The 23,433-nt window shown below is 34.3% G+C and overlaps 1 protein-coding gene across 1 annotated transcript in view; it reads right to left on the bottom strand.

Moving 5' to 3' along the window:
- The window catches only part of CycT (Cyclin T), a 97,851-nt gene that overhangs the window by 46,506 nt on the left and 27,912 nt on the right, over positions 1-23,433 (bottom strand). The window contains exons 5-7 of the mRNA XM_090392739.1: positions 21,920-21,982; positions 13,873-13,918; positions 2,085-2,175 (exon numbers count right to left, since the gene is read on the bottom strand). Of these exons, the coding sequence (XP_090248865.1) occupies positions 2,085-2,175; positions 13,873-13,918; positions 21,920-21,982 (200 nt within the window). The remainder of the gene's footprint in view (positions 1-2,084; positions 2,176-13,872; positions 13,919-21,919; positions 21,983-23,433) is intronic.

Genomic DNA, 23,433 nt, shown 5'->3' with positions numbered 1-23,433 from the left:
GCCTGCAAGCCGATTACAACAATTGGTGATATATCCTCTGTTCTCAAAACTGAATGAAATAACATCTGTGTTGCAAATGTTAGTGACCAATCAACAAGGAAGTATAAAGAAAATTTTACCACTGAAATTGAAGATCAAGGCAGTCTGTATCCAGTTCTCAAATCTAGTAATACTGAATATTTTCTTCGCAAGTTCGTATTGTAGGGTGAAAGTGCTTGTTTCGAAATCTTAGTGCAGTGATTTTTTAAAAGTAATAGGTCTATAGATTTAAATTTTAATATGAATAAGAGACAAGGGACTTTGTTTAATTTCGGTGTTAAGAAATCTCTTATTGAAGAATGTTTGTGATGCAACAAATAGTGATTCATCCAGCTCCAGCCAACAAAGCAATCTCCAGGATGTACAAAAGGAGGGAGAAAACTACCAGCACACAGGAGAAAATGTCTGCATGCACTCGTAAGTACTCATAATAATATTATAAATGTTTGTTGATCAGAATGGGATATGTCAATGAAAATCAGCACAAATTAATTTAGTGATGTTGGCCTGGGGAAACTAAAATATGCTACATGATTGGTCCAGTGATTGATAACTAATTTAAATGTAATTTTATATTTGTCAACATGTCACACTAATCAATTATTGATTAATTATTAATAGATTACAAAATTAAAATTTAATTTTGTAATCTATTCTAGATCTCTATTCTAAATCCAGAAATGCTACAAATAGGCATTTTGAAAATGCCTATTTGTAGCATTTCTGGATTTGGGAAAATGTTTTGAGAATTTCAACAAAATTCTGTTGACCCTACCCATATCTTTAATGGTTATGATCAACAATGTCTAAGCTAAATGTAAGACTTGTGGATTGGTTTATGCTTAATATTGAAAAACCTCTGAATGCAAGAGGAAGAGTCTTGTCTCCACTGCAAGTGATGAATAGCATCCTAGATTCTGTTAATGACTGATGAAGAGAAATAGCTGTTTTCAGTGATGTGGGCTTATTTACAAGAGGAATTTCACAAGAAACTAGATAAATGGTTGAGTATGTATTTGGGTCAACTCATAGTTGACCCAAATATATATAAGAGAGTTATATATATTTGGGTCAACTATGAGTTACACATTAAAAGAGTGAGAAAATGGAAAATAAAAAGACAATCAGAATACATGGAATGAGGTTGTCAGGAATGACATGGAAACAAACAGTTTTATACATATATATATTTTTTAAATTGAATGCATTACACTATACTATTCTGAGGAAGTATCCATATTACATCATTTCTTATCTAGTAAGAGTGCTTACTTCTAGTATATTCCAGAAAACAGGAGGAGAGCAGTTGGACTTTCTAAAAGAATTGCATAAAATTCCAGCAAACTAGTTCCATATCCTTTAGTCTATAGCTTCACCAAATCTAGTGCTAATACACCACAATAACAACATAAATCTAAATGCAACTGAAGCAGAATGGTTTATATGTTTTGTCCAATGTTTTATATGCTATAGCATGCAACCAGCGTTTAAAATGGAACAATGATCATTATCATAAACACTAATTGTGGATACAATTTATCACACCCAAAAAGTTACAGATTCTTCAGCAAATTAATATCATGTGCAGTCAGGAATTAAGCAAGAAGGAATCTAATGATGTTTCTTCTTAACAGAGGTTGCAGTCTTTGGGAAAGACTTATGAAGGTTGTGCCAAAGATATTTGATAGAATGAGCTTTCAAATATTTCAACTCAAACACAGAAACATCTTCAGGAGTGTAATATAAATTATGACATGCACAATACAAAAACATCTAACATGAGTTCTAACCAGCACCCTTAACCTAAAAACAAAATTAATAACATTGTGGTATTCCTTTTAGTTAATAATTTAATATTTGTTTAGGATATGCCATTTGCTTTGTATTCTATTTACTTATTTTTTTCTTCCAATGAGTTATTTTAAATTCTTTAAATGCATCCTTATTATTCAATAATAATATACTGAATTGTCATAATACTTATAAAATAATATTTACAATAATTTGAACCATATTATCAAAAAAAAAAACTTCAAAATACTCACCTCCCAGTTTGACCATTTGCAAGCCAAATGGATGCATACACAAGCCACTATTGTGGGTTTGTACTGAAGACACATTGTTGTTAGATGAAGACTGTAAGGCAATTTTAAACTTTAAATACACATTATAACAAAAAGAGCAGCAAACTAAAAATAAGTAAAATTATACTGTGCAATATTTTCATTTCTTTATTAAAAAAAAAATGCAGAAATTATTTTTTTATAATTAATCATGCCAAACAGCATTCAAATGATTTTAATATACATCCCAAAATTATAAAAGATTCATTAATCTCAATATATATTTTTTATAAATAAAGATCTTCGAAATCTAGTAAAAACAGTGAAACTAAGTAAAAAATATGGACTTAAATTTCAACTTCAAAAAACCAAAGCCATGCTGATAACAAGAGAAAAAACGGAAAATACCCAATATAAATATTAAGATCACAGAAAGTACTTTAGATCAAGTAGAGAGTTATATATATTTGGGTCAACTAATTATAGAGAATGGAAAGTGTGATAAGGAAATATTAAGAAGGATAGAAATTGCTAGATTAATCTTCATTAGCATGAAAATCAATCTGACCTGAAGGGAAATTCACACAAAAACAAGAATTAGGCTGTCCAAATGCTATGTATGGTCAACACTACCATATGGATCAGAAACAATAGAAAGATATTGATAAAATAAACTGAAAGCTTTGGAAATGTGGATCCTCAGAAGAATTCTTCGAGTCCCAATGACTGCAAAAAAAACGAATTTAGAGATAATACAGATGATTGGAGAAGATAGGACTCTGTTGAAAACTATTAAGAAAAGGAAAACCACCTACCTTTGTCACATACTAAGGCATTAATCCCTACAAAAAACACCTTTAGAAAGAATGATATAAGGAAAAATAAAAGGAAGACGAACAGATTGGGGAAATATTAAGGAGTGGACCTTTGTCTTATGATGAATGTAAGAGAGAAGCACAAAATCATACATAGTGGAAGCTCATGGTAGTCAACCGCCTGGAAAGAGATGACACCCGACAAGAAGATATTTTTAACTATTTCTTTCAATAAATTAAATTATTTGAAAAAAAAAAATAAATAAATAAAAAATCTGAACCTACTGCTTCACTAGCATAGCATAATATTTAATTTTTTTTTTTTTTTTATTACTAACCATTAAAAATAAACGAAGAACAAATGCTGTGAAAAATCTACAACTGAAGCTACACTTCTTGGAAAGACGTCAACAGACTCCACAGTGTGAAGAACAAACAGCGATGGTGCCCACCTTAATAAGATGTAAGACCTCCTTTCACTGTGATGACTGCAGCAATCCTATGGGGCATACTTTCCACAAGCATATGATAACAATCAATGGGAATTTTGGAACATTCTTCCTGCTGGAATTTAATGAGGTCCCAAACATGAAATCCATGTTGTTAGCCTCAGTTCTGAATGCTTTTGTACAGATTTATATTCCGGTCGATGCCCAGAACGCCACTTTCAATGTGTTGCCTAACAAATGGCAGTTTTTACATATTATCCTTCATGTGTCACCACCCTCACAGTGGTGTGTCATCCACTGCAGGTAGCACTTGCAGTTAACTCCCTGCACTTTCATCTCAGTATGGTATCAATGACTGCTGACCCGGTATGACTCAATTTAGGCCATCCTGTGTCGAAATCGTTCCAGTTCTTACAGATAGGCCTGCAACATAACATCCTATCACAACACCTATTTTAAACTTTATTAGTTCCCTTCTCACAGCCACTTCACCCTAATGCAGATACACTGACTTAGAAACATCATATTCCTTCAATTTATACCAGCTACAAAGAGGATTCATTACATGGCACAATTCACCTTGCCCATTGTAGTTTCCAGTCACTTTTTTTCAAGCAATGCATATACTTATTTATCATAAGGTACAATTGCCTAATTCAGAATTTTATCAGCAGATGTGTGTGAATAAATCAAAAAATGTGTCTATAGTTAAGCCTAAAAGTCTATGTATACCCACACCTTCAACTTTTCTCAAATGCCATGAAAAATAACAGAATTATACAGTAACAGCAAATATCACTATAATAAAATTATGTGCTGTACACATGTAACTATGTTGTAAATAAACTGGGTTTATTTACAACGTTTATTTGCGGTAGGTGGGACCAACTAAAAGCATGTAAGTCGAGGTATAATTTTGCATGTAAGTCGAGGTATAATTTTGCATGTAATTTATATACAAACATACAAAATATTAGTTACTTGGGACCAAAGGTTTACAAAAACACCTTATGTTTTTTAAGAAATATAATCATAATTGTAGTTTTTCATACATAAAAAAAAGAAAGTTATTTTGATGTCGATGGTTTCATAAAATCTAATAGATTCGTCTGACAGCATAATGTCTTTTTCTTGTCATGCAAAATTTCTTCATAGCAAGCTAATGATTTTTCTATTCCTTGCCTTGTGGCTACAATTCGTTCCTCGTCAAAATCTGTAAACCTTTCTTTTATAATTGTTCTTACTGTTGATTCCTGTAGATCAAACTTCTTTGCTAGATCACAAATTTTCATTCTGCCTTCAAAATCCTTAATAATGTTGAGTTTTGTTTCCAAAGGCAATGTTTTTCTTTTATTGTTAGCTGTAGAAGAATCGAACTTGCTTCTTTTGGACGACATTATTATTTTTTTATGTGATAAAATTTTTGACAAGAACATAACATTAAACAATCGCAAGGTTTGTAGACTATAAAAATCGTGTATGAATGGAGACCACGTGAAACACGTCAGTGCTTGTTCACAGCATGTGTGACACTGGCGAATGCAGCCGGCGCCAGAAAGATACAACTAGTGGTGAGGCATGAAGCAGGACGGAAATATACATATAAGAAACCGCGTAACTCCAGATTTGTGTAAGTCGGGGTACGACTGTACTGTGCATCATTTGATTCATGACAATCATGTCATTAAAAGCATCATATCAGAGAATCTGGCATTGTTTAAATGGGTATTGGTCATACTTGAAGAGCATCATATGAGCAGATCGGCATATAATGAGACATTGCTATATTGTTATTATTTTTTCTACAGTGAACTGAAAATGGAGAACATATCAGAGTATCTTAGCCAGATAGAAGGTTTAACAATGACAGTACCAAGATCAATAATACAGAAAGATGTAGAAAGTTTTTTCAGTTGATTACAAACTAACCATGGATTACAAGTGTTACAAATTGTAACCAAATTTTTACACTTTCAACATCTATCTGTAATCCAGGGAATTTTAATAACATGGTGATACACCTTTTAATCTCTTATCATTTATTTATAATTTTACAATTATAAATAGGGAAACCAATCAAACCCAAAGTAGTCTGTGTACACTAAGATAGGACTTGGAGTTCTTATGACGTGAAGGAAAACCAGGCTTCTCTGTCATGTGCTAATTGACGGATCTCTGATGCGAAGAGTTGGGAGGAGAATATTGCTGATGTGTTTCCAATACCGAGTTCAGGGTCTGCCTCTTTTTCTTTTCCCATCTGTAAGGGCGTAGAGGACCAGAGCATCAAAAGGTGCAGAGGGTGGGTGTTTGAGTTGGTGGCCGAGCCATTTTATTTGGTTTCTTTGAAGTGCTGACTAGAAGATCTTGTTGGGTTTCATCTAATATAGTAAAGTTGGGAATGTGGTCTTGGCAGGATAGTTCCAAAGCTATTTATAATATTGGTTGCTACTTTTGTTGAGATGTTCCAGGTCTGGGAACCGTACAGAAAGATAGATTGGCTGGTGCAATTGTAAAGACAACTTTTCAATTGAGTTTCAACTTTTCAATTTTCCTTTGAGATGAGGCTCAACTTCCATTCTTTATTAAGACTTCTGTGGAACTGGAATGATTTCTGTTTTCTTGTCTTAATGTCTGTTAAAAAATCTGAAATATGTGATCCTAAGTATACAAAGTCCTCTACTTTATCAGGCGATCATTTTGATTTATATAGATGTGCCAATCTATCTGATTTTTTAATATCTTTGTTTTTTAAGAGTTTATTTTCAGTCCAAATATTTCTGCAGTTCTTCCAAGACTGATGAAGTGGTTTTGGGCATCTGTAATGTTGGAGTCAATGAGGACTATATCATCTGCAAAGCTCAAGTCTTCGAGGTACATCTGTATTTGGGTCTTTGATGAGGATTCCAGATTTAACTTGAATCAATTTAAAAACAAGCAATCGCTATGATGAATACATATGGGACCAGAGTATCTCCCTGTAGGACTCCTGTGGTGATGGAAAAATTGCCTGTTTTGTCTCCATTAACTAGTACTGTGGCTTGATATCCCTGGTAGGGTGCCTTGATTGCCCTGATAATATTAGATGGAATGCCATAAAGTTTGAGTGTTTCCCCCATAGTCGTTCTCTATCAACAGAATCAAATGTTTTAGTAAAGTCAATATAATTCGCTTGTATAAGGGAAATATATGACTTCCATATTAAATCTGGTATCTCTTCTGGGTCTGACTGCTGCTGACAAGACTTCAATAAAGGTCAAAACTGGTCAGAGTAGTGACCACTCACATAATAGCATTATACATATGTGAAAGTGTGTGTGTGTGTGTGTGTGTGTGTGTGTGTGTGTGTGTGTGTGTGTGTGTGTGCATGCGTGCTTTTGCATTATTGGATACTAAGGCAACTGATGTGAAGTCGGCCTGGTTGACCGAGTGGCTAGCGTATCCACTCTCCAATCAAAGGGCTGCAAGCTCGAATCTCGCCATGGGCATGGATGTATGATATTGTCTGTGAAAATACTAGTGGTAGCAGTGGTTGACAGTAGATGGCATTGGTGTAGATGATGAAGGTAGTTGGAGTTGGTGGAGTGGTGAAGACAGAGAGTTGTAGAGTAGGTGCCCTCCCTTGATGAGTCGTTCGACTCCCTGGAAGTGTTAGGTAATAATAATAATAGTAATAATAAAAAGTCGTCGGGTTATACATACAGGTAGCTTAGTTGTGAAGATAGAAACTTCACATGAAAACTTAGCTAGCTTACACTTGGATAAAGGATTAAACAAAATATAATTTCTTGGCAAGTGAAAGCAGTTTGTGTGTGGTGGGGGGTACACTCTATCTCTCAAAAGAGTAAATAAGTTTCATGTTCTTGTATGTAAAAAGATACTACATTTTAACCCTTACACTGCTAAGTTCAATTATAGTCAAGCAGACTTTTGCATTTAATAAATCTTCTCTGAAATAACTTTTAAATACATCTGACAATGTGGAGACATTTATTACAAATATAATTCATTAAAATTCAAGTTCTTTTCTGTCTTCATCATGTCTGGAGGAAAATATTTGGATTTCTGCTTATAGTAAAAGAAATCTCCCACCTGAATGTTTCACAAGGTCTCCAAAAATTGTGCAAGATGTACATGCTGACCAAAAAATTGCATTAAATCATGAGGAAAGAGAGATATAATTAAGCCAATCAGCTAATAATGAAACCCCATTGTCTAATGGAATAAAATAACACAAATACTGTTCTGCTGAATATTTTTGACAGAACTTGAAGTGGTACAGAAAATTCTGTATTTACCTCCTGCAGAAACAGTTCTAAATTCTTAGACTGTACAAAGTAAATACAAAGAATTGAAGTGGTACAGAAAATTCTGTATTTACCTCCTGCACAAACAGTTCTAAATTCTTAGACTGTACAAAGTAAATACAAAGAAAAACAAATTATTAGATTTTCAACCGACTCTCATAAGGGAAATTTTACAAATCTTCCATATGCCGAGGGTTACAAAGTATTCTGGGATATACAAGGTATTGCTATTGTGTCCAAACATCTCACTGACAAAAAAAAAGTAGAGAAACAGAGATATTTGTGACAAATGTTCAATCCATGTATTTACTCCCACCATTTTAAAAAATATAATTGCTAAACTTCTTAAAATGAAGGGTAACACGGATTGTTTGGCATTTCCTCATTTAAATCATTGTAGCTATTGCTAATATTCATGTCACAGTTTCTGGAAAAGAAAACTATGCAAAGCAAGCAAGCATTATCAGAAGCAATTTAATACTACACTAAATAGATTTCAACATACTGTCCTACCAACCCATTAGCAGCAGTAATCACAATAATGAGTGCCACTGTCACCCTATATGCACATGACTACACTTGCTATCCAGGTCATTTTAATTTGTGTGTTCACTGAAGGTGTAGTGTTAAATTGCTTCTGATAATTCTAGCTGAAGCTAGCAAAATGTGGAAATAAATAATTTTCAATAGTAAACTATTTATTTGCATTCCAGTATCTATATAATTTTATTTTTTTCTTCTCCTCAGAAACTTCGACATGAATAAAGAATGTTCTGTATTGTATAAAATTACTGAGCAACATTTTCAATAAAACAATTTATACATCGCAACTTTAGTTAACTCAAAGTTTTAGATGTGATTTTTTAATTTTATCTATAAAAGAAATTGGCTGATTTGCTTATGTATTTCCAGCAGAGAAAGGATTAATATACCACAGTTTGAGTTCCATCTGTGGGAAAATCCATGAATGAGATACTATTGACTGTCATTTCAACAAACTCAGAGATCACATTGAGTAATCATATTTAGAGTGATATAATTGCTAAATCTTGCCACAACATAACTATGGGGCTTTAGACTTTTCAATAGTTTGTAATAGCATGCTATAAGAAATGTAGAAGTTTTGATATATCTTTAAGGAGTTCCACTGTGAACTCTTGAAAAAGGAGAATTTCATTTTTGACATATACAGGTATCCCTTGATTAACCGAATTAATTACTCCCTTGATTTTACCTTTCAATAGTTTGTAATAACATGCTATAACAAATGTAGAAGTTTTGATATAACTTTAAGGAGTTCCACTGTGAACTCTTCAGAAAAGAGAACTTTATTTTTGACATATACAGGTATCCCTTGATTAACACGTTCAATTACTCCCTTGATTTTACCACGTATATCAAAATCACGTTAATCAAATATAATAATCAATGGCAAAAATTACAGTTCGTCCATGATCGATTACTATATTAATAATGTCTTTCTTTTTGTTTTTTTTTGGTACTCTTTTAGGAAATATAAAAAATTAATGCAAAGTAAATATTTAATAAATGCTTGTATCTACATTAGTTACTAAAATTTTTTTTTTATCAAAAAAAGTTTTCAAGAGTAGTTTGAAAACAGTTTTAGTTTTTTTTTCTATCAGCATAAATTCTACAATAACAAGCAAAATGACTCTAGACCTCGGCAAACAAGCATTCTTCGATTAACATCTGGATCCATATCCATTACTTGCTGCTTAAATGATCTAAACTGTGAAATATTCCATCCAGTTCTTTTGATTGTTATCTCCTTTGAAACTTCATCTTCACATTCCATTTGTTCGTTGTCTTCATATGCACGTTGTTGTTGTTCAATTTTAAGAAGATTGTTGTTGCTGAAATCTTTTGAATTTGAATCCAATAATTTTCAACACTTGAGAATCCAATAATTCTCAACACTTGGGGGTGCTTAAGGGTCAAAGCTGTATAACTGAGAGGAGACCTCCACATAGCCTTTAAAGGAATGCGGAGAACCGACCAGGGCTTCTGACCTAATGTCCAATCCTCACCTTCTCGTGGTGCACCCTGTTGGGTATCTACTTTGATACTGAACGAACGAGGATGGGCTGGCAATTTGGGATTTAGCCGACCAAATTGTATTCTTATTGGTTAAACCAAAATAAAAAATGATGGTACAACATGACAAATTTTCATGCCGGCTGGGGCGTCGCCCGGTTAAACAAGGCCCCCGTTGTTTTCGCCAGGGAACCAGGGCGAACAGCGAAAAGTCAGCTACTGGAACAAATCTGAAAACAAACCCCAACTCAACATCACCAGAGTTAAAGATCGGTACTATCAACGTAAGAAGCCTGAATGGCAAAGAAATGGAGCTAGCAGAGGAATTAGATAAGTACCAGATCGACATAATAGGGGTGACTGAAACAAAAAAGACCAAAACTGGTGAGATCTTTCTGAGCAATAAATACAAAATGTTATATTCAGGCAATAACAATCAAGGAAAAGAAGGAGTAGCCATAGTATTCAACACAAAATACGAGGCTAATCTTCTTGAATGGCAGTCAGTCTCAAGTAGAGTAATGTGGGCAAATATGAGAATGGGGAACTGGACAATGAGACTTATTTGTGCCTATGGTCCCACAGAAGGTTCTACTAAGGTAGAAGTGGAGGAATTTTTTGAGGCTTTAGAAAAAGCAACTGACACAATGAAAAAGGAAAAGTTGGTCCTTGTTGGGGATCTAAATAGTAGAGTAGGAAATGATTGTGAGACATACAAAAATATTTTGGGAAAATTTGGAGAAAAGAGCAAAGCTAATAATAATGGCAAATATCTGTTGGATTTCTGCTCAGGACATGGACTGGTTATTACTAACACCATGTTCCAACATAAAAATGTGCACAAATTCACATGGAGAGAAGAGGCTAGGAATAAGAAAAGTCTCATTGACTATGTTATTGTTGATAGTGATGTTTTCTCCCTGGTGCAGGACACCAGAGTGTACAGAGGATTTGAAATTGGAAGTGATCACTATTTAGTCTTGAGCAGGATAAAATTGAATTTCATATTGAAAAGAATAACATGTAAGAAAGTTTTAAAGCGAATAAAAGTTGAGCAGCTCTCAGATGTAAACTGTAGACTAAAATACAGAAATATTATTGAAAAGAAAATGAAAGAGTTTGAGAACAGGAATCAAACCTTGGAGATTCAGTGGCAAACTCTGAAGGAAACATTGATTGATTCTGCCAGAGAGGCATGTGGTGAGGTTGTGTGCAAAGATAAAAAAATCAGAACTCCCTGGTGGACACAGGAAGTTAAAGAGGCAGTGAAGGAAAAGAAGAAAGCATATCAAAAGTTCCTGGCAAATAAGTCAGCTTTTACTCTTACAGAATACAGAGACAAATGTAAGAAAGCTAAACAGTGTGTAAAACTAGCTAAACAAAAGTCATGGGAAGACTTTGGCAAGAATATAGAAAATAAATATCAAGAAGGTGGCAAAATATTCTGGAGGTTGTTGAAGAAGCTTAGGAATGGAGGAAAGAGTGCTGTAAAAGGAATTAGAGATGATAAAGGTGAAATGAAAACAGGAGAAAAAGATATCCTTGAAGTATGGAGTAATTACTTTGAAAAACTGCTAAATGAAACAAGCAGTGATGACAGCACAGTGATAAAAAACACTGACCAGGCATGCAGTCAGGAATACATATCTATACTTGAAGTAGAAAAAGCCATCAAAGGCTTGAAATGTGGAAAGGCAGCAGGAGTAGATGATATTCGACCAGAAATGCTGAAGTATGGTGGTATAAGAGTCTTACAGTGGTTGCACTGCATAGTTCAGAAAGCCTGGACAGAGGGACGAATTCCCGATGATTGGAGTAGAGCTCTCATAGTACCCATATATAAAAAGGGAAATAAAACTGAATGTGAGAATTACAGAGGTATTTCCCTACTGAGTGTTCCTGGCAAGATCTATGCAAGTATACTTGAGAAACGGTTGAGAAGAATTGTGGAAGAAAAGCTTGGTGAAGAACAAGCTGGATTCAGACCAAATAGAGGCTGTCAGGATCAGATCTTCACTTTACGACAAATAGTCGAGAAAGCATGGGAATATAACAAAGATCCGTATTTAAGTTTTGTCGATTTGGAAAAGGCATATGACAAGGTGCCAAGAGAGAATCTATTCAATACGCTGCAGTTATATGGTGTCAATGGGGCATTATATCAAGCAATACTTAGTCTTTATTTGAGTTGTGAGTCAGCAGTTAGAATTGAAGGAAGTACAGGAAGATGGTTTAATGTTAAATCTGGTGTGAGACAAGGATGTACATTATCCCCTCTGTTATTCATTATCTATATGGATCACATTATGAAGGAATGTGGTATTAAACCTGATATCAAAATTGGAGATGTTAATGTCAGCTGTTTGCTTTATGCGGATGATGTTATACTTCTAAATAAATCCGCTACAAGTCTGCAAGATTCTCTGACTAAATTGAATAGCTGTTGTAATAGATATGGTATGAAGGTCAGCAATAAAAAGACAAAGACAATGAAAATAGGCAGAATCATTGAAAATGTCAACTGTGTTGTGAATGGAGAACCTGTGGAACAAGTAAAACATTTCAGCTACTTAGGCACAATTTTTACTGAAGATGGTAAACTAAATATAGAAATAGACAACAGAATCAGCAAAGCTGGTATGGTGGGAAGTCAATTGAATAAATTCATATGGAATAAGAAAGAAATTAGTCGGAACACTAAATTAGCTGTATACAAGACTGTGTTCAAACCAATTTTAACTTATGGATCTGAGAGCTGGGTCAGAAGTAAAACATTTGACCAAAGACTAGAGACCGCAGATATGAGAGTCCTGAGAAAGATTAGAGGCGTGAACAGATGGCATCAATGGCAATATCATATTAAAAATGAGGATATTAGGAAAGAACTTGACATTGTCAGCATCCAGGAATGCGTTAGCAGAGCTAATCTCAGATGGTATGGTCACTTAAATAGAATGGGAGAGGAAAGATTAGCAAAACAAGTGTTCTCTGCCAGGTTGGCAGGAAAACGACCCAGAGGAAGACCAAGATATAGGTGGATTGATACGGTACAAAGTGCCTTAGACGATAGAAATATAAGATCTGATAATGTTGGCGTCTTGACAAGTAACAGACTGATTTGGAGGAAAATTGTAGATAGGAAGTTAGTAATGATGTAATTTTTTCATGTAGTACTGTCATATCCTGTACACCCCTTGAGGGTACATGGCAGGAATTTGATGATGATGATGATGATAATTCTCAACACCATCAAAACTTCACCAAGGTCTTCACCAATTGCAGTGATTTCTTCAACCACGTTGTTCACAGGATTTTGAAAACTGCCTAAGTCATTAGCACATTCTAGCAAAAGGTTTATTCAAACAGCTCTCATGCAGCTAGAAGACTTCTGCTCCCACAAGTCATGAATGTTTTCAATTGAGTGTTTAATGTTGAAATTTTTCTAAAATTCTTGGTAGCGTAATTGCATTTTCTCCCATTGCTGTTTCTACTGCCTTTGAGAATGTCGTTTTAAAAAAATAGGCTTTGAAAGTTGCAATGATGTCCATGGGTAATAGCAATGATGTCATATTTGGTGGAATTTTGGTAAATTTAAAAGCATGCTCATTAAAACTCTTGTCGCGTATATAAAGGGGGTGTCATAATTAATTTCGCCATGTTAATCAAATCCCGCATTAAGCAAGGGATATCTGTACATCTAGGAGCTGCACATATAAAGGTCTATCCTGCAAATCTTCTACATCATTAATGGTTATTTAAGTTATTTGAATGTGTAAAAACTGCAGTTTCTCCAACTAATTAAAAAAATAAATGAAATACTACACTTTCATTTTACTCTTTGATTCGAGACTAGAACAGGATAAGAATAAAAGGATTATTTGAAAGATTTCATGGATGAATATGTTCTTTTAACTATTTTAACTATTATCTACACAAAGCGTAGACAATAGTTAAAAATTCTGCAAAAATGGATGACCCACCCAATCCTAGCATCAATTTCATTAATTCAGAATGGGAGGGAGGGGGGAAGGGAGAAAAAAGGTTAATAATGTTTATTAATAAAACTTAAAAACAACTAATACTACATCTGCTGATTCTGAATAAATGCAGTGCTTAAATAACAAAACAAAGCTGATAAGTTATTTACCTGTTTGTAGCCATGAAATATGATGTCTGGGCAAGATCCTTACTGGCTGTGAAAAGAGAAATAAAATCAGTAAGATTTAAAAAAAAAAATACATGCACATTATTCGAAGAAGAATGAAAATTAATACAGTTTTCTTATTAATATGAATCAATAATTCATTTTGTAATAAAAATTTGCTCATTGTTAGCTTTTTTTATTATATTAATACAAAAAGCAAAACTGAACATAACTGTTAACAAAAAGAAAATTGAACAGGTTCAGTCTTTTATATATTTGGAACAAATGTTTACAGACAGAGGAAATTCCCTTAAAGAAATAAAAAGAAGAATAGAGATAGCAAGAAAAGCCTTTACTGATATGAAAACTGTTCTAACATCCAGAAACATTAATAGACACAAGAAAAAGATTAATGAAATGCTATATCTGGTCAAGCCTTCTCTACAACAGTGAAACTTGGACTCTAAATAAAGAAGCAGAGAAAAAATTAGAAGCTTTCGAAATGTGGACCATCAGAAGAATGTTGAAAGTACCATGGACAGAGAAAATGAAAAACAATGATGTTTTAAAGAAAGCAAAAATGAAAAGAACATTATTGAAAATAATTAAAGAGCGAAAACTTAAATATTTTGGACATCTAACCAGACAAGAAGGCATTCAGAAATTAATATTAGAAGGGAAATTGGATGGAAAAAGAGGGAGAGGTAGACCCAGGAGAATGTGGTTTGAAGACAATAAGGACTGGACTGGCTTGAATTACCAAAAATATTCCAGAGCAGCAAAATAAAGAAAAAGATTCTGTGATGGTTGCCAACCTCCTTCTAGGAGATGACATTGAAGAAGAAAAATACAAAAAGCTAACAATGAACAGGTTTATGATAGGAAGTAGTATATAAGACAATTTCTATGATAAAAACCTGATATTTGGAGACAAAAGACTCATACGTAATGAACTTCCCCCAACTGGTGAGTGCCTTAGAATTAAATGTGCATTTTTACATTGACACTTCTACCTAATCATGTATACAACCCACCCAGCCTGACCTTTGCATCAGGAAAGTGTCAGTAAACAAAAAACTCAGCCTTCCAGATCCACTTGAAAAATATATGTGGTCTACGTTCCAACCTCAACCCACTTGCATCTCGAGTCTCCAAAACCTCAACTCCTTTATCAAAGAGAAACCCAAATTTCAGGTTCTCCAAGTACACTATTCATCCCAACTTCCCCAAATACAATTCTTATTCAACTCTAATGGGCAATAACCAAATAGCCATTTTCAAAGAAGACTTGTCTGGCATTATAAGATGCACCAATTGGGATAAGCTCTGTTTCTTATACATCTTATTCCCTTAGTTGGATATTGCCTCGGCCTTCTCACCCAAGCATATGCAACTGAATGCATCACTAAGTAATCATCAGAATGTAAGCATATATTCCCAAATCCATGCAAAATTCCATCCCTTAAGTAACACTTGGGGGATGCTTAAGGGTCAAAGCTGTATAACTGAGAGGAGACTTCCACATAGCCTTTAAAGGAATGTGGAGAACCAACCAGGGCTTTGACCCAATGTCCATCCTCACCTTCTCGTGGTGCGCCCTCTTGGGTATCTACTTGAATACTGAACGAACGAGGAGGATGGGCTGGAAATTTGGGATTTAGCCGACCAAATTGTATTCTTATTGGTTAAACCAAAATAAAAAATGATGGTACAACATGACAAAATTTCATGCCGGCTGGGGCGTCACCCGGTTAAACAAGGCGTTGTTTTCGCCAGGAAACCAGGGTGAACAGCGAAAAGTCAGCTACTGGAACAAATCTGAAAATACACCCCAACTCAAAATCACCAGAGTTAAAGATCGGTACTATCAATAAGAAGCCTCAATGGCAAAGAAATGGAGCTAGCTGAGGAATTAGACAAGTACCAGATCGACATAATAGGGGTGACTGAAACAAAAAAGGTAAAAACTGGCAAGATCTTTCTGAGCAATAAATACAAAATGTTATATTCAGGCAATGACAATCAAGGAAAAGAAGGAGTAGCCATAGTATTCAACAATAAATAAAAGGCTAATCTTCTTGAATGGCAGTCAGTCTCAAGTAGAGTAATGTGGGCAAATATGAGAATGGGAAACTGGACAATGAGACTTATTTGTGCCTATGGTCCCACAGAAGGTTCTACTAAGGTAGAAGTGATGAATTTTTTGAGGCCTTAGAAAAAGCAACTGACACAATGAAAAAGGAAAAGTTGATCCTTGTTGGGGATCTAAATAGCAGAGTAGAAAATGATTGTGAGACACAGAAATATTTTGGGAAAATTTGGAGAAAAGAGCAAAGCTAATAATAATGGCAAATATCTGTTGGATTTCTGCTCAGGACATGGACTGGTTATTACTAACACCATGTTCCAACATAAAAATGTGCACAAATTCACATGGAGAGAACAGGCAAAAAATAAGAAAAGTCTCACTGACTATGTTATTGTAGATAGTGATGTTTTCTCCCTGGTGCAAGACACCAGAGTGTACACAGGATATGAAATTGGAAGTGATCACTATTTAGTCTTGAGCAAGATAAAATTGAATTTCATATTGAAAAGAATAACATGTAAGAAAGTTTAAAAGCGAATAAAAGTTGCACAGCTCTCAGATGTGAACTGTAGACTAAAATACACAAAGATTATTGAAGAAAAAATGAAAGAGTTTGAGAACAGGAATCAAACCTTGGAGATTAACTGGCAAGCCTTGAAGAAAGTCCTGACTGATTCAGCTAGAGAGGCATGTGGTGAAGTTGTCTGCAAGGATAGAAAAATTAGAACTCCATGGTGGACACAGGAAGTTAAAGAGGCAGTGAAGGAAAAGAAGAAAGCATATCAAAAGCTCCTGACAAATAAGTCAGGTTGTGCTCGTAGAGAATACAGAGACAAATGTAAGAAAGCTAAACACTGTGTAAAACTAGCTAAACAAAGTCATGGGAGGACTTTGGCAAGAATATAGAAAATAAATATCAAGAAGTTCACAAAATATTCTGGAGGTTCTTGAAGAAGCTTATGAATGGAGGAAAGAGTGTTGTAAAAGGAGTTAGAGATGATAAAGGTGAAAACTGGAGAAAAAGATATCCTTCAAGTATAGAGTAATTACTTTCAAAAACTGCTAAATGAAACAAGCAGTGATGACAGCACAGTGGTAAAAAACACTGACCAGGCATGCAGTCAGGAATACATATCCATATTTGAAGTAGAAAAAGCCATCAAAGGTTTGAAATGTGGAAAGGCAGCAGGAGTAGATGATATTCAACCAGAAATGCTGAAGTATGATGGTATAAGTGCTTAACTTATACCACCTCAAAAGTGCTTAACTAATTATATCAGCCAATATGAATTTTATCAATGACAATCAAGAGAGAGAGAGATCTACTTATCTGTCATCCACCTCTGGAAAAATACCATGAAAACAGTATGGTAAATCGCAACTAATTTTAATGTGGCTGCACTTAATATCTTCAAATCTTTCAACTGGGGCTAGCACAAAGGTCTGTCCCACAACATAGATGTATAACACAAGGGTACACACAGTCAAAATTGCTTGGTATGAAAATTGGAGATAGTAAATCTCAGTTCCTTACTCTAGTGCAGATGATGTTATACTATAACTTAAATCCAGTACTAAAGGATTACCAAACTGAATAACTGTTGTAACAAATTTACATTAAATTTATTACAGAAAAATTAGCAATAAAAAGACAGATCCACTTCTTGATTGACCTGACTGTCCATATCAATACATTAATGACCACTTGAGGCATAATGGTCTATAATTGATTGCTTGTTTCCTTCTTCACACTGTATAATGGAGAATTATCAATTCTATCCCTGCCTTCTTGCCTATCTTCCATTCATTAGGATACTGTTTATGCTGAGATTCAAGCTAAACAACCAGGTGTCGAGGGAATTGCTAATTCTCTTGTACATTCATGCTGGAAATGTCAAAGATTGACCACACTTTTTGCAAAATATTTGTGCAAAAATTTATCCAAAGGTATATGCTGATGATTAAGAAATCAGTTGTTGAGTGAGAGAGCCAATCTATATTAGTGATCCCCAAATAACCAGAGAGGCTCCAAGTAGTGAAGTTGGCTTAATGATTTAAATTTATTAAAAAAAGCAAGAGATATGGAATATTAGTTGGATAGCTGACTTTTCACGAGTGGGAGCTGCATAAACTCTCTCTCTCACACACATTAATGCACGTTTGCTTCCATGCTGTATGGTAGATGTCATACAAGTAGAAAGAATGAAAAGACAAGATAGGGGAGATAATTCCAGAGCACAAATTTTGAGCATAATTAAAGCCATGTTAGTGTCTAAGTGAGTCTGGATTCTTCTGATTTCTTTCTGACAAACACCAGAAAAGACATGGAAAAAGCAGTTAATGTCTTAGAAATTTCTGAAAATCTAGAATGGAAAAGAATAATTGTAATGAAGAAAGATCTAAGGCACTCACGATTTGCAAGTTACATTTTCCTTTTAGGCAACTCAGATGTAACTTCGAGAAATGAATGAGGAACTAACTACAGAACACAATAAAGGATTAAAAATAAAAACATGCAAATAGTTTATAACCAAAATGTGATAAATAAATCTAGTAAACATGGGAAACCATAATATTGGTATATTAACTTCATACACCTACTAGGATAATGGAATACTATGAAGGAGGGGCTGTGAGGGGGAAAAAAAATTAAAAAGGATTCAACTTGAGGATATAGCTTTTGGAGAACATTAGTAAAAGAAAAAATCTTTGAGGTGTTTGTAAGAAGTTTGTACTTGTAAGAAGGCAATTTGGCTAACTGATGACCCATTCTCAACAGTCTATACATTAATCAATTGCTTATCCAATGATCCTTCAATTAACTGATTGATGAATGTCAGCAAACTTAAGGTACAGAAAACATCGAAAATCATCCAAACTGCCTTTCCACTGGACAAATAAACAGATTACAGCAGTCCCTCAATTAATGCGCCTAATGCATTCTTTAAAACAGCCGCATTAATCAAAAACGCACTAATCGAATATAGTAACCTATGGGAATATGTATAATTCGTTCCTCAGATTTCTTTTTTAAGCCTTAAGTTTTTTTATAAAAAGAATTAGGGTATGTCTCAGGGCCTAGTTAAAGGAAAACCACGAAGCTGAAAGACAATAAAACATATTCAGAATATAAATTTATTATTCTGCTTCTTAACAGAGAATTGAGCTAATGTAGTTTGGCAGGCATTCTGTTTCTTTTTTCATACAACTGACAGTATGGCCCTATTGCCTCTTCTGCAAATTTTACTGGTTCTCTCTTCACCAGAGTCAGTTTCTAAGCATTGCTGCTTAAAAACTTCGATTGTACAAAAACTATTTTCAAAATGTTTCTGTGAAACCTCTTTTGGCTTGTCAGTGATTAAATTTTCTTCATATTCTTCAGGTTCTTCCTGCTGTGCATCTAAATTTAGCAGGCCAGAATCACTCAACTTCTCAGAATGAGATTTAATTAACTTAGATTCATTTGAAAAGCATCTAAAATCATTTGCACAATGTGGAAGAATGTGCTTCCAAATGGCTCACATATTGCTCGGTAATTTCATTCGACTTTGCAACTTTATAACCAGGCTGAGATTTCTCTGATTTGGTTAGAAAAGTTTGGAAGGCATTCGCTTTCAAAAAAAAGGTCGGTTTCATCGACATTAAATATTTGTTGATCACAACAGTCCCCTTCTTACACAATTTTCTTCAAAATCTCTGGATATCTCCTTATCTGCAATTTGCAGCTTTGCCGGTGATTTGAAACGCTCAATCCACCAAGCACTAACGTGGAATTCTTCTTCTTTTCCATCATTAATAGCCCTTTCTTTCCAGGTTACAAAGAGACAATACTTTTGATTTAATAAGGCTGTTTAGCGGGATCCATTTTTTGGTTACGATCTTCAATCCATGTAAAAAGAAGTCTCTCTAATTCAACCATTATAATACTTTGATTTAGAGTGCATGCAAGATGAACTTGAAGCAGCCTTACCTTTTTCTTTGTATTCAGCAGTTGATTCACCCATTTTTGTGTTCTTGTCCTATCTTTGCTCTGGACTCGCCTTGTTCATTTTTCTTTATTATTTCAAGTTTTTCTTCCAATCAGTTTACTTTTCAAATAATTTTCACACTTCTATTTTTTACTCACTAATTCTTTTACTCATGATTGATTAAAGGTTAGGAAAATAATTTAAATTAAAAGGTAAGGAAAACAATTGCACGAGATATGATCAGCAAAATGCTATGCAAAGCAGACAACATAAATTTTGGCAGTAAATTTGGAACATAGTATACATAGAAATAGTGTAGTATTAAAAAATAACTATTATTAAAATGTTTCAAAACGGTAACTAAATTATTTCATCCTGGTGAGCGATTTTTTAAAATAGTTAGCCATAAAAAATGTATAGATCGAATATTTTTAAAATCTGTAACATTTATATTTAAGATGTATATAGGTGCACTAATCGAATTTGGGTATTGAAAAAAAATGACACATTAATCGAGGGATTGCTGTACTATACCATTCATTGCATATTTTTTATAGATGCACTTCAACAGATGCCTTTCCGCTGAATTGGCATCCATTATTCTGCCATATTGTGTTAAACAAATGATAACACAAGGCTCTGTGATTACAGTTCATCAATCATTCATAATCTGCAACCCACTGAATTACCTTCTACTCTAGCCTACAGTTATTCTCCAGTATAAACTAGTCCTACAAAAGATGTTCATTTTCCTCTTACTTTTGCCCACTTCACACAAAAATAATGTATTACAGATTCTGCAACTATTCTTTAGAAATAAAAAATAAAATAAAATAGATCTGAAAAAACCATATTTGGTTAGAATCTGAACTAGCTGCATTACAGTAATCATTAAAAGATCAAAATCATAAACCACAGATCAAAGCAAAGAGATAGATGGAAGGAGACTTTATGGTGACCTTCAGTAAGGAACAGAATATCTTTGCCTCTGTGGTGGCAGTTTGTAAGTATTACAGAGATTCAGTATTGCCAAATACTAGAATTTATTCTTATGCTACACAGCACAAGAAACCAGCAAAATATACAAATTTTTGTTTAAAATTATATATTGACATACCAGAAAAAGGCTCATGTAGTTCAGTAAAGGTGATGCTTGAATCCTCTATGTTAGGCCTCCCGAAATTCGACTTAAGTTTAAGTCTAGTCATCGACTGGAGGAACTTTTTCTAAACCCAAAGTAGTCAATCTATAGAATGGGCAAGTGGTTTTTTTTTTCCTCCCTGAAACTCAAGTTTTTTTTGTACCATGAATTCAAAAAATCGACCACAGAACCCATATCAGACAAAAACATATCCCGTTAGAGTTAGGTACCAAGAAATAGCAGCACTTGTTTGCCGGACTCTTCATCAATTTCCACTTACAATCAGTGATATTCTTGGGCCAGTTATCTCTAATTGGCTAGCGGTGGAGAGTGAAATGCCAACTTGTTCCTAAAAGCTAGATAGGGTTAAAAGGCCTTGCCTACTCACTACAAGGAAATAAATGTGTTAGCTGCTTATCATAACAGACCAATTTAACATAAAAGGTATATTTTCAAAGTGTAAACACATAAGTATCATATAACTGTCTCCATATACACATCATTCTGAATATTTTACTCAAAATTTTCTTCGTTTCCAATCGTTTGTGAATAGACTGTAGGATATTTTGGTACTTCACATTATTTATATTTTTCCAAAGCAGATGATATGAAATCATTAGCTATCCCTGCACACAACTCAATTGCATTTTGCTCTCTACACATGCATGGCAATATGATATGCAATACGTTTTGCAAGCACCCATGTGTGTGTGTGTGTGTGTGTGACTGATATTAAAAAGCATGCACATGTTCTTCACCTTTTTTTTTTTTTTTGCTGAACTTCTTCAGTTCTACATTCAGTATAGTATCTTAATTATATAAGAAATAAAAACATTTAAGCAAAGCACTTACCTCTAACAAGTTGACAACATTTTACCACGTAAGTATGAGGATGATCAATAGCAATGTCAAAACCTATTCAATAGAAAAATAATAGTTTTTGTAAATAATAACAACTGGAATTCACATACTGAAACATTTCATTACAACTACAATATTTCTCATCATCATCAAATCCTGTACCCTCAAGAGGTTGTACAAGATATGATAGTACTACATGAAAAATTTACATCATTACTAACTTCCTATCTACAATTTTCCTCCAAATCAGTCTGTTACTTGTCAAGACTCCAATATTATCAGATCTTATATTTCTATCGTCGAAGGCACCTTGTACCGTATCAATCCACCGTCGTTTTCCTGCCAACCTGGCACACAACACTTGTTTTGCTAATCTTTCCTTGCCCATTCTGTTTAAGTGACCGTACCACCTGAGATTAGCTCTACTAAAGCATTCCTGGATGCAGACAATGTCTAGCTCTTTCCAAATACCCTCATTTTTAACATGTTATTGCCATTGATGCCATCTGTACATGCCTCTAATCTTTCTCAGGACTCTCATATCTGCAGTCTCTAGTCTGGTCAAGTGTTTTGCTTCTGCCCCAGCTCTCAGATCCATAAGTTAAAACTGGTTTGAACATTGCCTTTTATATAGCTAATTTAATATTCCAACTAATTTCTTTCTTATTCCATATGAATTTATTCAATCGACTTCCTACCATAAAAGCTTTGTTGATTCTGTTGTCTATTTCTGTATTTAATTTACCATCTTCACTAAAAATCGTGCCTAAGTAGCTGAAATGTTTTACTTGTTCTATAGGTTCTTCATTCACAATGCAGCAGATATTTTCATTATCTTTGTCTTCTTATTGCTGACCTTCATGCCATCTATTACAACATTTATTCAATTTAGTCAGAGAATCTTGCAAACTTGTAACAGATTTATTTAGACGTATAACATTGTCCACATAAAGCAAAGAGCTGACATTAACATCTCCAATTCTGATATCATTTTTAATACCACTTTCCTTAATAATATGATCCATATAGATAATGAATAACAGAGGGGGTAATATACATCCTTGTCTCACACCAGATTTAGCATTAAACCATCTTCCTGTACTTCCTTCAATTCTAACTGCTGACTTACAACTCAAATAAAGACTAAGCATTGGTTGATATAATGCCCCACTGACACCACATAACTGTAGCGTATTGAATAGCTTCTCTCTTGGAACCTTGTCATATGCCTTTTCCAGATCGACAAAACTTAAATACCGATTTTTGTTATATTCCCATGCTTTCTCAACTATTAGTCGCAAAGTGAAAATCTGATCCTGACAGCCTCTATTTGGCCTGAATCCAGCTTGTTTTTCACCAAACTTTTCTTCCACAATTCTTCTCAACCGTTTCTCAAGTATACTGGCATAAATCTTGCCAGGAACACTCAGTAGGGAAATACCTCTGTAATTCTCACATTCAGTTTTATTTCCCTTTTTTATATATGGGTATTATTAGAGCTCTAC

This window comes from Typopeltis vanoorti, chromosome 1, assembly GCF_054136105.1.
Source record: "Typopeltis vanoorti isolate ZY-2024b chromosome 1, IOZ_Tvanoo_1.0, whole genome shotgun sequence".
In the NCBI taxonomy this organism is placed as follows: Eukaryota; Metazoa; Arthropoda; class Arachnida; order Uropygi; family Thelyphonidae; genus Typopeltis; species Typopeltis vanoorti.
The sequence above is the reverse complement of the archived record's forward strand: the minus strand, read 5'-3'. Positions and strand labels throughout refer to the sequence as shown.